This window comes from Topomyia yanbarensis, chromosome 2 (assembly GCF_030247195.1).
Source record: "Topomyia yanbarensis strain Yona2022 chromosome 2, ASM3024719v1, whole genome shotgun sequence".
NCBI lineage: Eukaryota > Metazoa > Arthropoda > Insecta > Diptera > Culicidae > Topomyia > Topomyia yanbarensis.
In genome coordinates, this window is record NC_080671.1 from 152,801,737 (window position 1) to 152,816,849 (window position 15,113).

At 35.2% G+C, this 15,113-nt stretch overlaps 1 protein-coding gene across 1 annotated transcript in view; it reads right to left on the bottom strand.

Annotated features, from left to right (window-relative positions):
* Nucleotides 1–811: 811 nt before the first annotated feature.
* The window catches only part of LOC131681786 (SPEG neighbor protein-like), a 386,072-nt gene continuing 371,770 nt past the window's right edge, over nucleotides 812–15,113 (bottom strand). Inside the window, exon 8 of the mRNA XM_058962819.1 lies at nucleotides 812–7,077. Within this exon, the coding sequence (XP_058818802.1) occupies nucleotides 6,953–7,077 (125 nt within the window). The 3' untranslated portion in view covers nucleotides 812–6,952. The remainder of the gene's footprint in view (nucleotides 7,078–15,113) is intronic.

Consider the following 15,113-nt stretch of genomic DNA (forward strand, 5'->3'; position numbering starts at 1 on the left):
TAGATATTTTATTAACAGAGCATTAGCAATAATTCGTTTATATGTCTATTTTGTGGGCCACTTTTTCGCTTTCCCATTGATTTGGTTTGAGATTTCTAGCACTGATGTTGTCCTATGCTGATTTGAGCGATTCTCTGTGTCCTGCCACAATCCCATGTAGTATGTGTTATCAAAAACATCGCAAAGCATCAAGTTCTAAATGTTCTCAAACGATATAATATCCGAAGAGAGTGATAAGAGTTATAAGAAATGTCTCATCACACTGTTAGGTGGATTAAAAGCGTTTTTGGATAATAAACAGTTGGTGGTAAAATGTATCAGTGTGCCCCATGGGTAGGAACTATGAAACACGATGTCATCTATAGTGAAATATTCTACTTATAAATTTTATTCTTTTGTTTTGACGAAGAATGATCCTAACGCTTTGAATTAAAGTTATATTGAGGCGAAAATCGTTTGTTTACGAAAAAATCCACTATATCATCGCGTAACATCGAACCACCATATATGCATATTAGCTGCAATCCTGAAATAAGAGACAATTTCTACAAAATTTGGCCAAATTTACTAATTTTGCACTATATGAGTAGTATTTAGTGTGGAAAATCGGAACCCATTGACATTTTGAGACAGACCACAAAAACAAACAAAAATCACTGTTCCCCATACGCCATCGTTTCACAGTTACCCAATGGGTCTATTCATGAAAATTGTGAAATCACACAGAACCATGAGTAGTTACCAAAAAACTTTGTTCGCGGCAAATGTTGAGCATAAAATTTGCTATAAATAGTAATAGACTAAACATTTATTCAATGAATGGTAATTCATAAAGATGGAATAATGTTTATCATTGCAAATTTACTCTGGCTATCACAAAACAAACAAATATCCATTAAAAGAGATAGAGTTATCAGATCTCTTCCAAAATATAGCAACACGTGTAAAGAATTAGAAATTGTGAAATATGAGGGAATTAGACGATTCCGATCATGCATTGTGATTTTATTGCGAATGTTTCATAGTTCCTGCTGATCCACTGTTACCCTCTCTCCCCTACTATGGCTCTAAATATTGAAAATTATACTTCACCTTCCAGTCCCTTGCTAAATAAATGCCGTAAAAACTGTTGACAACTTAACGAATATGTATCAAAATTCCACTTTTCACTGTTGACTTATACTGTTCCTGGAAGCACTACTTCATAGGAATCCAATCACACTAATTGCAATACTTTCAGTTTTACGTTTTTCCAGCTTAAATGAAAGATGACAGTCACAATTAGTCTTACTTGTTTTAGTGAGAAATTCTTGCCTGGATCAATGGTCATGGACGTGTAAAAACGTTGTTGTTTATAAACAACATGGGTATGAAGGGGTTAAATATTTATTTTAATCATGAAGAACTTCATAGTGGAATAGAACTTTCAAATCCATGATTCTTTGGATCAGATTTCACAATTCACTGTACAGAAACCTTATGTTAAAGAACGGTTTTCCTGATTCTCTTTTTTGAAATTCCAGGCTTCCTCCACTCGCCATTCGCGACAATTCGTAGGAATCGCGCGTAAAATTACACTAGTTTACAAGAAAAATTAAGCTTAAAAAAAAAGTATTTTTTAGACTAATTTTGGGTCGCTAAACACGAAAACAATATTCATTTTTTTGCTCAAAGAAGCGATTTTGTGATTTGCTCAAAAAACTCATTTTTGAGCACTTTTTGTAGTTCAGTATTTCGTGTCAAAATCATCCATATAATATAGTCAATATTCAAGTTGAAAGGTGCCGAGATACCCTTTCCAAAAACATATAATATGTGTCGATCATATGTAAAATTTGTAGTGCTGCAAGCGTCCAAAGTTTAAAAAAGTGCATTTTTTACCATTTTTAAAAGTTACTCATTTTTAATTGCTTTTTTTACAGAAGAACAAATCTTTTTTCAGACCTTTTAGAATCTAAGATGACAGATAATATGTTTACGTTAATTTTAAGTCTAATATCACTAACATCGGATGAAAAATATTGATGCTATGGCACATTGAGCGAAATGGAAATTTTATGATTTTAGGAGTCCCGGCCCTGGTGCGACGGTTTAGGGCGTGTAGCACTGGTCTCATAAGCCAGTCATCAAATATTCGAGTCCCTATCGGGACTCAGTGGGATTGTAGCACTAGCCACGTAATGTTCTGTGAACTGAGAATAGGCTGCGAACCCTGTTGAAGCAGAAAGCGAAAATTCCTTTAATTCGTTAAATATTTACTCACCACAGACAAAAATCTTTTCCAACGAATATTCCCAATTTCCCACATTTTAAAAAGAGAACTTAGTTGTAAAATGAAATATCCAAAACCATTCAAATGGCGCAGGATGGATGGATGCAAGCTCGAGAAGACAGTAGCCAACACAAACAATAACTATCAAGTATAGAAGATTATTTCAGCCGAAAATATGATTGTGCAAAAAATAAAAAGTTACAGTTTTCACTCAGTGCTTCATACCATTTACATTTTTCATCATATTTGTGTGACCATTGGCTTAAAATTTATGTAAAAAGATTATTTATCTCATTAGATTTTTAAAAAAATTCTTCTGTCCTTGATCTATTATAAAAAATTAACTAGAAATATGCATTCTTTTAAAAAACGGTCGAACATTAGACTTTTTTTTAAAATGCTTCTTTAAAAAAAGTGGACTTTGTTTTCGTATTCAACGATCCAAAATTAACTTAGAAAACAACTTTCTTTTTAGCTTATCGCGATTACCTTAAAATTGTTAAAATCTGTCATATAAGATTCTGAAAATATGAAAAATCATTTTTCTGTAATAAAAAACAGAGCAAAACCAAAAATGAAGCAAAAGATTTTTTTTCAAACTCGAACTTCTTTGAAAGAGAAATTGAGTATTATTTTCGTGTTCAGCGACCCAAAATTAATCTAGAAAACACTTTATCATACAACTTCATTTTTCATGTAAACTAGTGTGATCTTATTTAAGACCAAAAGAGATATGTGAAAAACAAAACAATTTTCACTCGGTGCTTAATAACATCACCATTTTTTATCGGATTTTCGTGATCTTAGGCTTAAAATTCACGTGAGAAGTTTGTCTGTCACATAAGATTTCAAAAGATTTTTTTTGCCAAAATATTTTTTTATGACAAATCAACTAAAAATGAATAATTTTACCAAAAATTCCTTTTTTGATTTTTGTTGCTCTTAACCCTATATTATTGATATTTAATCCAAACATGTTATGCACTTTTGGAATGAACACATCAATACCTTTCGAATGGTGAGTTGATTGTGTTAATCGGAAGATTTGTTCCTGAGATATTAACCAATAACTGCAAAAAGTGCTCAAAAGCTCGTTTTTCAAAAAATCTCAAAACGGTTCTTTGAAAAAAAAAAAAATGAATATGATTTTCGTGTTCAACGACCCAATATTGACTTAGAAAACACCTTTTTTCTTAACTTCATGCAATCACCCCAAAATTTGTAAACTAGTGTTATGTACTAAATCAGTGTTCGTTCTTTTGTAGAGAAATTTTAGCAAATCGAAACCAGCGTCACGCCACAAACTAATTATGTCGGTACATAGCGACTGATGGGAACAAATCAGAACTTCGTTTATGTAACATTTTTTCCCATTCATTGTAAATACTTGAAAATTTTAAACAAGATCGTTGTAATTATTTTCGACCCATTAAACCTGTAACCCCATATTGCTGGTCGATATTTTGAAATGGGCACCAATATTGAAAGGTTTGATCAGGATAAAACTGTGCGGAAAAGCTAGTTTCCAGTTTGTAAGTTCGAGATTTTAACTACACTCTACAAAGGCATGTATAGAGAGTCTGACAGCATACATAACTGAACAAACAATTCTCTCTCCGTTCAAATTATCACAGTTCCTCAAGGGCAAAGCAGTCATTAAATTAATCGTGCGTGAGCACCCCCTCCTTTCAAATTTTCGCTCGTCCCAATGTGTACAATAAAACTGCGACACTTCTGAATTCCCTGTCTACAAACACTATCCAGCGTGGATTGAGGGATCGGAGACGAATGACACCTTTAATGTCACGATTAGTGTTTTTATATATCCTGTAGATGGGCAATATTGAGCGGCATCACTGTACCCAAAATGAGTCGGTATTCCCCGGATTTTCGATACTGGTACTACCGGTAGCACAATCCCTAATAGAGTCAATACTTTACTTATTGCTAAAAAAATCGAAATTGCATTTGTTACCAAATTTAATGAATTTGCTTACACTTGGTTAAATGAAGTGGTAACATTAAAAAAATAAACTCATCGTTTCTAAAATATTTGGCATATTGAAGTAGGGAAATACAAACATCTTTTTACCAAAACAGCTTCTGGTCGAATAGGGGGGGGGCACTACCTACCGTGCCCCTCCCTGGAGCCGCCAGTGTTCCTAAAGGTAGGCGCTCAATCTATAAAGAAGCCAATAGTTTTAGGCCTATCAGAGCAAGGTCTTTTCTGCTTCGAAACAGACAGTCGATCATTACATCAGGAATGTTAAGTTGAGTATCCGCCGCATACATTGCGATATGCATACCAGTGTGGGAGATCCATTAGGTCATTGCCATAAAACAACTAATTTTGGATTCTCAAAGGCATATTGTGCCAAATATAAAAGTAAGCTCAGATGCCAAATTTCATATCATTTGGACAACTTCGATTGAAAGTTTTCCAATGCTGCCAACTATGGGAAAATATGAAGGAAAATCACATTACCTGCTAAAACTTTTAAATTAGCTCTCAGAACATTTTAGTTTAGTTTAGTTTTTCCGGAATCTATATCGGGATCAGTGTCCTAATTTCAGGTTCCAATATCTGGAATCTGAAATCTGGAATCCGAAATCCGATATCTGAAATCAGATGAAATTCCAACAGCTGCATAGTTGGATTGCTGCATCTAACTTACAGAGTCTATCAGACTAAAGTCTAAGACTAAAGTCAGGAAAACCTGTACCCGTTATACAGTGTTTTTTATCAGTTCCCGATTTTATCGGCCCCGCATGAAAATCCGTTTGAAGGGTTTCAGCAGTCGAATCATGTCAAATTCGAGTAAACGCTTTAGTGGGCTCATTGTTTATCGCAAAGAAGCAAAATATGCAAAAAATAATGCAACATTATTTTTTAAATTTTACACTGGAAGATGCTTTTAAGGAAAATATATTCAAAATAAACAAAAAAGAGTAGAGGCTACGTCTAAAGAAGAATGTTTAACGGCTTAAGTTAATTGAAAAGAAAGGAAAATATATGTCCAGATTCAAAATACACAAAGGGGCCAATAAAACGAGTCTTTACTGTATGATGAAAAGTGTATTAGACTATGAAGTTTTAGACAGCATACTATAAAAACAAATTGATTGAAGTTTTGAACAATATACTCAATATCGAATATCCTGGAAAGATCCTCCAATGATGCCGCTATATATTATCCCAGAGTTAACTAAAATAAATGACTGTGCTAGTTTACTTCAAGAATAAAGATAGTTTTGGGTAAAGCTTGCGGAATAACATAATCTTAATGAACATACAAATAACCTTCCTTAATCTAATGGTGAATTAAATCTTAAAATGAATCTATTTCACCATTGAATAATTTCCACCATTTTTAGAGCGTTCTTTCAGTAACCTAACTTCAGCATAAAGTAACCTAATACATTTAACAATACACATTAAACCAGATTTAGGTTGATTCAAAAAATTTAACGTTATTATACGACGAGCATCAATCAATGTTATTACTCTGTCCTTAAGTCCTTATGAAACTGTACCATTTAAGCCGTTTCGTACCGAACATATATAACGGATGCTGCTGATCTCACCGCTCTGTTTCAGTACTACATCAAAACTCTCGATTGCAAATTCACGACAGAAATTACTTCAGTCGGTCCACTTTGTCTGTATGCTTAGACCAACTCAGACAACGTTCGACCAACTTCAGCTGGTCAAACATGATCTAGCAAAACTGTTGTTAAATTGTAAGCTTTGTACTCTGAGCAGTTTTGCTGGCTAGGAAAACAAACTCGGTCTTCTAACCACCGGAAATCGCAAATGACTAGAGTGAGAGCCCCAAACAAATATTACAGTCGGAAGCATTGTTCCAGAATGTATGCCTGTGTATACAAATTAGTAGAAAGGATAGACGTGCACTCAAAATACCTGCACAAAAAAGATGCATGACCGAGTGGAGTGATGCGAAATAAAAACAACTATTTTCCACTTAAAAAGTGTGTAGAACATCTTTTTCCATCATTCTGGTACTGAAAATTCTCTTCCCAGCCTATTTAGAAAATGCAAAAATACACTGCATAAGTGGCCCTCAATATGATACTATTCAAATTAATATAATAAATAACAGCGACCTATAAGAAATTTTCTGATATGAGATGTCTGTTACTTCGCCCACTAGTAGTTTCAATACCATTCTTATTCGAGTGCTGAATTAACATCATATGATACTAAGCAGTACCCGTCTGTCGTACACTCCACACTCCAATTTTCTGCGATGCATTTCCCAACCTAGTGTCCCGTCAGCTATTTATGCAGTGCTAGTGATCTTTTTCGAAACTGGAAATGTTAGTTATTTGTTCCCCTTTGCTAGCCTCCAGACTAGCATTTCCACTATGTTCCAAGCATACTCACACGAGACGAGAAAAACTATCCTTTTATCTTGAATTCCCGATGAAAAAAAAAATGATCTAGTGATCCACGAGGGATGTTCGTTCGTCCAATTATTTCCATTTTTTTTGCTTTTTGCTTTCTGCTGTAACTTATTATTATTTCCTCCACTACTTTACCGGAGTTTGCCGGAACTGTACCATTGATGTCATCCGTGTTGGGGAGCAGAGGGTGGGTTCCCCTTACGCCGCGGTGGTCCCGGTCCGAGCGTCGAGCCGGGTGCTGATTTATGGCCAGTTTTATCTGACAGCTGGCCAGCGGTCGCCTAGGATGGACAGGAGGAACAGCGCCAGGCAGCAGCCAGCGGCAAGGATACGATTACTTCGCAGCAAATGCGCACCCTGGATGGCAGCCGGATGTTCGCCTGCGAAGGGGAAAGAAAAAGGAAATAGTGTACAGTCGAAATTAAAGCAGCATTGGATGAGCTTCAGAGTTGAATTTTTTTTTTCCGCCGCCGTTCGGCCATGCCTGTTTCGGAAATTGTAATGGGCGGAAAGTTGTTCTTCGTGTTTCCATTCGGCGTGACAGATGTGTTCTTGTTCCTGACGCTGAATTCGGAACGGATATAGATAGAGACAAAATTACTTATATTGCAACGAAAAGTTTTTCTACACGAACAGTATATAATAATTATGCAGAAAGCGGATTGGGAAGCATCATTATTCGGAATTAAGAAAATGTTTTATGAGTATTGCAACATCGGAATTATAGACGTTAACGTTAAGACCAAACTCGTTGTACAACTCCATAACAATGAAAACGAGTTGCTACGTAAAAATTAATTTCTAAAAGGCAGCATGTTCGAGCTAAGTATTCTGCAATTCAAATTCCTCGCCAGTGCGTTCTAGCTATCTCGACCACTGAATATTCAGGTTGAACTTTGCCAATTAATTTCCGCCCTCCAACTGTTGGCTCATTGAACGATGCATAGGAAACGGCAGCATCCCACGACATTTTTACCGACCACCCATTGCCATAAAGCAATAAAGTTTACTTTCTGCACGCCTCCTTCTCGCGCGCGCGCCACGAATGCCATTGAAGGTAGTGCATAAATCAACTTCGATAACAATCAATCCCGGATACGAATGAGGTCACCCAGAGCCGTTTTCGATTACGTGAGTTTCTGATCAGACATTTTCCTGTAAGAGTATTCGTTGGAAATCGTGAAACGTTGGCTGCATTCCAACTGTGCAATTGGATTGAGATGAGCTGCGTGAGTGCAGTGCCAAAACGTAATATGAATACTGATGGCTATTATGGATTTCTAGAGGTACAGATGCCGACTGTGTTTTCTGGCCAGTATCCCATTTTTATCGCGATTCGAAGCACAGTTACATACATACGGGGTTTACATCCCGCGAACAATTCCACGGAAAAATTAAATTTTCCCGGTTCTTTGGAATGATTTACAAGGGGATTGAGGGTTGCTCAGAAACAGATAATGCTTTCGCTAGCGTCAATCCGTCGCTAGCTTAGTCCTTTCACTAAGTTAGTGTCGGATTCTGATGAAACGAAATTTAAACGCAAATTTCATGACTAATTTATGATTTATTTACTTACTTCCCTCAACTTCCAGGAAAACTAATTGTTTTTCGTAAATTATTATCAATTTATCGAATGAGCGACTGAAAATAAAATTCGCAAGGATAGATCATACTTTGTAAAACCCGTTTCAAATGTGTTAGAATATAAAAACCGGATATAAATTTCAAGCATAAAAAATGGACTGGGACTCTCCTTCGTAAGAGTCGGATAGCAGAAACTTCAATATAAAACCAGAAAAGCATATATCCGATTGTTACAAAGTAGTTTTTTTTAGCCGACTTTTAATCTTGAACATCACGATATACGGATGCTCCTGCATACGATTTATTTGTTTTTAACCGGTTTTTATACTTGAGGTTCAACTTTGCCGAGTTTAACGGGTGAGAACTTTTAAGCGATTTTTATACTGAAGGATCTCTGTCCGATTTTTACGCTTGAAGTTTATTTCTGATTTTTATATTCTAATATAATTCAAACGGCGCTCAAATGTTGTACTATAAAATTTAATAGAGTAAAATCACAACATTATCGTTGCATGCCACACTTCTAACCATATTGAAAGAGTTGTTTCAGTTCTGTTTTAATATACACTGATAAAATAAATTCGTAAATAGAACGAAAATGATCATACAATGCCCGAATTTATTCATTGTTTTCTGCAACGAAGCATTTTCGTACAGCATAAGCATAAGATATCGTCCGTGGTTGCTACTCCGTTATTGACCAGAACCAATTGAGATTACAAAATGTTCATTGGAACAACATACTTGGAAATAACACGATGAACCACATTGTGTAACCTATATTAATTCCTGCATGCTGATCACGTCCGAATGCAGATCTTCTGGGGATGGAATGAATGTTAGTCCGATACATGATGCTACTTCAGACCGAGGAATCCTCTGCATCTCTACATGTATCACGGAAAGGGGAGATTTGTTAGTAATGGTGCCAATAGCGTTATCATGTAAGAATTGCTCTGGGCTGCCGGCTATACAGAAATTGGAAAATTTATCATTTGTTGTATTCCTACGATTGGTCAAATAAGTAGCTTGAACTCCGGATACCCAATAATGGGCGCATTGCTTATATTTGAGTAAAGCGAAATCGTATAATTTTCTATCACGCAGCGAATTTTTTGTGTGTTCTGTCTAGCCCGTCTTATTTGTGTCTTTTTTTCCTCGTGTCAGGTACGATTCTTATCCTTCCGGAAGTCGCGCTAGTGCACTGAGTGCAGGCTGCTCTGAAAATCTAGCAAAATCGTCTTAGCACACCAGCGGCTTCTCGTTCAGTGGGCCATTTGCGCGACTTCCGAAGGGTTGTAGATGGTTGGAATTGCACGCATAATGGTATCGTAGTAAGAGAAACTTTTACTAATATTGAACAGCAACAATTATAAGAAAACAGAAAAAGAAAACCGTGTTATTTACATCGAAGCAACTATGAATCAATCCCACCTTGTGAAGGGAAGAAAATAGCTTTGGTTCTAAAGCCGTATTTCCATAAATGTAACTTCCATGTTAGAAAGCTACTTAGCCCCGTCTTCGAAGCTAACAACGAAAAAGGCCTCACAAATAATTTGGGACAGTGCTGTTGTCATGTCTTATATCCGACCTCACAACTCGCGATAGTTGGATAATAAATCATCACCATCTGATAATGTCAAATGGGTTGTATCATACTGTGGAAGAAATGGGCTTCCACTTACAATGGGCAGTGTTGTAAATCACATTATTTGGGACCGCTCAGATATCAAATAGATAAGCTCTGAATTGATGGAATACTTAAGCGTCACGAATCTATTTATGGTCGATCAGGAGCAATTTTCAAAAATTCACACGATCTTGCAGGGAAGAGGTGTTAGATATAACACTCTGATCGTTAAGTACTACTCATGGGTTGGCAAACGGGCTCGCTCCGAACGAGCTCGAATCATAAAAACAAAAACTTTATTTATTTAAAACTGAGCTTCTACGAAAAGGGCTACGATTAGATTTTATGAATATTTTCTAATAAAATGGCCTGGATGAGGTCATTAATAAAACAAGCACTCGTAGTAGCAGTGTAAGTTGTCAGCTTCGAATGACTATTGTTCCTAGAATAAACTCTCCATGGAATACCGAACTTGCTAGACTCAACAAGTTGTGTGCAGTAGCTTAAAATCGCAGACGCAGATACGAGTCGGAGGAACTTAAGTCGGCTCCAAAAGCGTACAGAAAGGCTCTTCAATCTTATAAATGAATTGGTTGGAAAAACCTTTGCACAAATATCACAAGTTTGAATGAGTTCTATAGTTTAAATAAGCTATTTTTTAAATCCAAAGGTTTTTACGTCATCTTAATAACAATAATTCGTGTGGTAAAGATGGATGTCTAAACTTTATTTTAGACACACACACACCGGCATCTGGCCCTGAGTTATTTTCCGGTAGTTTTGATTTTGAGGCAACAATTTGCAAAATGGTTTCAACGGAATGTATCAAATGGAAATTTTAATCATTTCAGTTTTACTTTAAAGAGGAATTAATTTTTTTTGCTATGCGACCAAAGGTGTAAAAAACTCTTAAGCTTACGGAATTGACCTGTATTCAGCTTCATCACCTGCGCATCGCAGTACGTATTCAACACCTTGAGCCAAGCAGAATGTTTTCGATAAAAGAAAAGATAAATTGTGACCCATATGGGTCATTCCACGTCAGATTTACAACCAAAATTTTTATTCCTTACAAAAAATTTTCTTGCATTCTTTAACTAGAAATAATTGACAGGTATTTTTTGTTTTTGCTGAATATGACATTTTTTCATGTTATTAGTTTTTGAACATTTGAAGTTTGATAAATTGAAAATTTTTCAATCATTGATAACTCGAAAACGATTCGTTATATGGAAAAAAAATTAAATGAAAAAAGTTGCGTTTTCAAATGAGCTTACCGAAAAAAAATTTACAAAAAATTATTTTTTGTATATAACTTATTAAATTTACAATTATTTGAAACAAATTGATTTTTTTAAAGTTGGACCAATTTTTTTTGCATATTCTTTTCTTAAAATATTAAGAATCATGTTAAAAAGATTGTATAAAAATTTAGGAGTGGATATCAAAATATATTGCAATTTTAATTGCCGCAAGGTTCTACTGTGTCGATTTTGTTGGCTATTTTCGGCAAATTTGAGACTAAGAGAAACGAAAGCAATGAAATTGAAAGACGGATAGGTATTCTAGAGCGAATCAGTTATAAACTTAGAACGGAAAACTAGAACTAGGCAGGCTCATATGGGCGTCGGCGGTAAAACATGATGATGAGTTATGTTCTACCATAGCCCATGCGGTAGACTTGGGTGCAACGCCCAACTCCTACTCTGCAGAAGGCAAAAAATTCTTCACATTTCCTTTCAATCATGCCCATATGAGCCTGCCTAGTTCTAGTTTTCCGTTCTAAGTTTATAACTGATTCGCTCTAGAATACCTATCCGTCTTTCAATTTCATTGCTTTCGTTTCTCTTAGTCTCAAATTTGCCGAAAATAGCCAACAAAATCGACACATATTTTGCAATTGTAAACTTAAAACAAGGTAATTTTACACTAAACGCCCAGTGATAGGCCTGTTATAATTGAAATATCTCGTAAAATACTTTGAGCTTGATTCTGAAATTTTCACACAATCTTCTCGATATAATTATAAATTATTTGAAAAGGCTAAAAAAAAATTTCATTGACGTGGCCCTAAAAAATTATTTGCTTCTAACATTTGCAGAATACATAAATTACATATCAAAAACAAATAGGGTAGACGTGCCCTTATTCATCTCATTAGTCAGTATGTCACACTATTTAGTTGATAACTTGATTTAGAATGACTGGATTGCGCTTAAATAGGTATCATCACCTTTGCTACGTTCCTAAGAAGCAGTACAGTTAAAATGTTTGCCTGGAAAATGTACAATGCTCCCGTTTGAGCGAAGCGAAAAGTCGAGTACAACGTACCCTTATTCATCCTACCATTTGAGCTAATGCGTTGAATAGAGATAGCAGATACTGCTCTAACTAACGTGTCCAAATGGGTGAGATGAATAGAGGTGCTAAGATGAATTAGGGAGCAGTAACCCTATTAAAAAAAATCCGATGAGATCATGCGAAAACGCAACTTTTAGTATTTAATTCTTTTTTCCACTTATCTAATAGTTTCTAAGTTATCGAGGATTGAAAAATGTTCAATTTTATTAAATTTATGAAATTTAATTAAATATTTTATAAAGTTCCAAAACTCGTAACTTGAAAAACATATCAAATTCAGCCAAAGCCTAAAATTCGTGTCAATAACTTTTAGCTAAAGAATGCAAAAAACTCGGAGCGAATTAAAATTGTACTTGTAAATCTAACGTGGAAGGACTCACATTCACAAATTCAAGACTTTTTTGGTGGTATCCAAGTGTTAGAAGTAAATTTTTTTAAGTGGGCCAAAAATTTTTTTTGATAGCATAAGTATATTAAGAAGATTATTTGAAAATTCAGAATGCAGCTGGAAGTATTTGACGAAATATTTCAATTATAACAGGTTTTCACTAGGCGTTTAGTGTAGAATTGCCTTGTTTTAAGTTTCTAATTGTAATATCTCGCAAGGTATTTTGATATCCGCTCCCAAATTTTTATGCAATTTTTCTAATACAATTCAAAATATTTTAAGAAAAATATATGTAAAAAAAGTTTGGTCCAACTTTAAAAAAAAATCAATTTGTTTCAAATAATTGCAAATTTCATGAGTTATATTACAAAAAATTATTTTTTGTAAATTTTTGTTTTGTTAAAAAATTTAAGGGTTGTGTACAAGACACGACCACGATGACATTAAAAATGCAGCCAGTTTTATAAGCAATAAATATTATCCGTGGCCAAATTAAAACCCCTTAATGCCATAGACTGTTTGAGAATTACACACAGGCATGCTATTCTTCACTAGAGATAATTGTTGAATTTTTAAATTAAAATCGATAACCTATAGTGTGATAAATTCAAGTTTTAAAAAAGTTTTATTCAAATCCATGAAATGGGAACATCAATTAATGATGCTCACAAACAAAACCTTATATCTATCTTTAAATACCTGCTATCAAATTAAATGTTTGCAAGCATGAAGAAAATTAACTGGTCATAACTCAAACTATTCGTAAACAAAGAAAGTTTAACATATGTATCTTTATATATTCGGTAGTATAATTAACATTAACTCTGAAATGTTCTATATTTGGAGTCCATTGGTGGAATCCTGAAAAGGACTATTTGTGGAATCCACAAACACGCGTGCTATGGAATGAAAAGTACTAAACTAACTAAGGGCTTTTTGTTTAACAAAAATCACATGCAGAATGGAACAATTAGTCAGCTGCAAAATAAGGTCTGCCTTCTCACGCTACTTACATCAGATAAATATTTCGAAATAAAAAGAAACAACCTTTCCCTTCAGAATCTAATATGAAATACTGATAGCTTGGAACGTGACATCGGCTTTTATCTCATTCGCACTGATGATGGCAGTACTACCTTCACGAGAATAACGAAAAAATATTTGCGGATTTTTCACATCCTCCGATTTCTATAATATTGTAGACTTTTGGATTTGGTTTGATTTTCGCCAATTTCAGCATGACAATATACTTTTAAATAACTGTACATTTTTGTATTGTTTCGGAAGGATAATTTTAAACAAATCACAGATTATTGTAAATTTCAGATTGTCAATGTACGCGCAAGCAACAAGTAACGAATATAAACGGCGGAATTAGGTTATCATTGTCATCGTCAAGAATTTTTCAAACTTGTTCTTCATTGTTGGTTATAGCCCTGAAAAGGGCTTTTAATTTACAAAAATAACATGCGAAATGGAACCAACAGTCAGCCGCAATAACGGTTTGCCGTCTCTTCCAGCCACGCGCTACTTACATCGGATAAATAATTAAAATTGGAAAGAAACAAACAACCTTCCCCTTCAACAGATAATTTGAAATACTGATAGTTTGAAACGTGACATCGGCTTTTATCACGTTCGCATTGTTGATGGAAGGACTGCCTTCATGCAGAATAACGAACAAAAATTTGCGGATTCTTTTTGGTACGGCTTTCGCTAGTTGGCAGTGTTGCTACATTCTCCAATTTTCTGAAACATTGCAGAATTTTCGATTATGTTTCCGAAAGATTATTTTTTAATAAATCACAAGTTTTCACCAATTTCAGCCTCGAAATGTACTTTAAGTAGCTGCCCATTTTTGTATTGTTTCGGAAGGATAAATTTAAACAAATAACAGATTGTTGCAAATTTCAGATTGCTTGCGCGTGTGCAAGCAACAAATAACGAATATAAACTGCGCAATTGAATTATCGCTGTCAATGATTGGAAATATTCAAATTTGTTCTTGATTGTTTGTCATAGCCCTTAAAAGGGTTTTTAATTTAACAATAACATGCAGAATGGAACAATTAGTCGGCATCAACTGAGGTTTGGCAACTCTTCCAGCTGCGCGCTTTTTACATCGGATCACTCCCAGCGGTAGCATTGATCAAATGCAGCACTCTACGCAGCGCATTATCAACATGCATGATTGCTACTGCTGTTCTTTACGGCCCGACGATCGACGGGAAAATGTCGCTCGAGAAATGATATTCTTTAAATAGTCGAGGATGACGTCATTCATAGAAGCGTAGTGTGCTGGGTGCTCAAATCTGCCGTACGAGACGCTATAGATACGATGTGATTTGGCTGGCAAAAGAGCAACAACTGATTCAAACAGGCACACGGCACATTTATTTATAACTTTTCGTGTTCGTTTGAATCACTAAGCTGCTCCCTTTCGACGGCGCTGC